At 38.9% G+C, this 1,956-nt stretch overlaps 1 protein-coding gene across 1 annotated transcript in view; it reads left to right on the forward strand.

Moving 5' to 3' along the window:
* Positions 1 to 995, forward strand: part of LOC102834083 (prolyl-tRNA synthetase associated domain-containing protein 1-like) — a 3,578-nt gene extending 2,583 nt beyond the window's left edge. Inside the window, exon 2 of the mRNA XM_006869908.1 lies at positions 496 to 995. Coding sequence (XP_006869970.1) covers positions 496 to 995 — 500 coding nt within the window. The remainder of the gene's footprint in view (positions 1 to 495) is intronic.
* The last annotated feature ends 961 nt before the right edge of the window (positions 996 to 1,956 follow it).

Genomic DNA, 1,956 nt, shown 5'->3' on the forward strand with positions numbered 1-1,956 from the left:
TGCTGTGCATAAATTCGCTATGGGTTGGTACCAACTCTATGGCACCTAACAACAACAACAATAACAATGGGTCATAAGGAGTTCTGGTGTGGTGCCATAGGATAAGCATTCAACCTCAAGCTCAGCAATTTAAACTCACCAGCTGCTCCTCAGAAACCATATATAGGGTCGCTATGAGTCGGAAAAGTTTCCACGGTACTTAACAACAACGAGCCATAAAGTTCAAACCCACCAGCTGCTCCATGGAAATCTTACACAGGGTTGCTAAGAGTTGAAACCAGCTTGATAGAACTTAACAAGAACAGGCAAATCTTGAAAATTTTCAAAGATTTCAAGTCATACCAAGTATGTCTTGTGACCACAATCTAAATAAATTAAAAACCAGTAATGGTACAACCATAACACGCAATAATATTTGGCAATTAAAAGACATGAAGTACTGAGAGTTTGGTCCTAGCCTCCTGCCATGACCACAGCAGCATGACTGGCCGCGAGTGTGGGCAGAGCTGGAGCAGCAGCTTGGTGCCCTGGCCATCCTGGCCATCCGCACTGAGGTCGTGGAGCATCCAGAGGTGTTTACAGTTGAAGAAATGATGGCTCATATTCAACAGTTTAAAGGGGCACATAGTAAAAAAATATTTCTTATAGACAAAAAGAAAAACGACTATTGGCTGGTAACAGTTATTCGTGATAGACAAGTTAATTTAAATAATCTTGCCAAACAGTTGGGTGTTGGAAGTGGAAATCTGAGATTTGCCGATGAAACAGCCATGCTGGAAAAATTAAAAGCTGGCCAAGGGTGTGCTACACTGCTAGCGCTCTCCTATGATGACGGAGATGTGAAATTTGTTCTAGATTCTGTTTTTCAGGAAGGTAGACATGAAAAGGTGTATTTCCATCCAATGACCAATGCTCCAACCATGGGATTGAGCACTCAAGACCGTCTCACATTTGTGAAGAAGACAGGACATGATCCCTTAATTAAATTTTTATAAATACTGAGCTAATGTTTACTATAAATTGACTTCCGAAAAAAAAAAAAAAAAAGACATGAAGTACTGATATAGGCTACAACACAGAGGGGTCTCAAAAATGATGTTGTTGTTAAAGTGCTGTTGATTCATAGAGTCAATTCATAGTGACTCTGTAAGGGTTTTCAAGGTGCAGTTGGTGTGTTTGAACTGCCGACCTTGTGGTTGACAATCCAGTGCTTATCCTACAATAGCACAACAGGATTCTAATAGAAAGAAGCTAGTTACAAAAAAGAAGATATTTTATGATTATACTTATATGAAATTCCAGACTAGGCAAAACTACAGTAGAAGAATATAGCTTAGTGGTTGTTAAAGGCTGGGGAGGGGTAGTGACAAGGTTTCTTTTGGTGGGGGGGGGGTGATAAAATGTTCTAAAAAAAAGTGTAATGACAATTACAAAACATTGTGAATATATAAAAAATGATGAAATTGTACACTGTTGTTGCTGTGTTGTGCTGACAGAGTCAACTGTGACTCATAGTGAACCTCTAGGACAGAGAAGAACTGTTCCACAGCAATTCCTAGACTGCATTCTTTACAGGAGCAGATCATCAAGTCTTTTCTCCCACAGAGCCACAGGAGAATGTGAACCACTGACATCTGGGTTAGCAGCCAAGCTTTAAGAATTATATCACCAGGGCTCCTGAATTGTACACTAAATGGGTGAAATATATGGTATACAAATTGCATGTCAATAAAGCTGCTGAAATAAAAATAAGGAACAGCATCTAAAAAAATCTCCCAAGTGTTTTGAAACAAAATAATACACTTATAAAAATCCACAGATCAAAGAAATCAAAATGAAAATTACAATAAGAACACCCACACTTGCAGATAATACCCACTAGACCTGGCTTCAATGATTGTACGATCAGAGCTCAACTAGAGGAAGAAAGAAGAGTGAAAAAAGAGTAATCTGATA

Source organism: Chrysochloris asiatica, unplaced genomic scaffold (genome assembly GCF_000296735.1).
Source record: "Chrysochloris asiatica unplaced genomic scaffold, ChrAsi1.0 scaffold00137, whole genome shotgun sequence".
NCBI lineage: Eukaryota > Metazoa > Chordata > Mammalia > Afrosoricida > Chrysochloridae > Chrysochloris > Chrysochloris asiatica.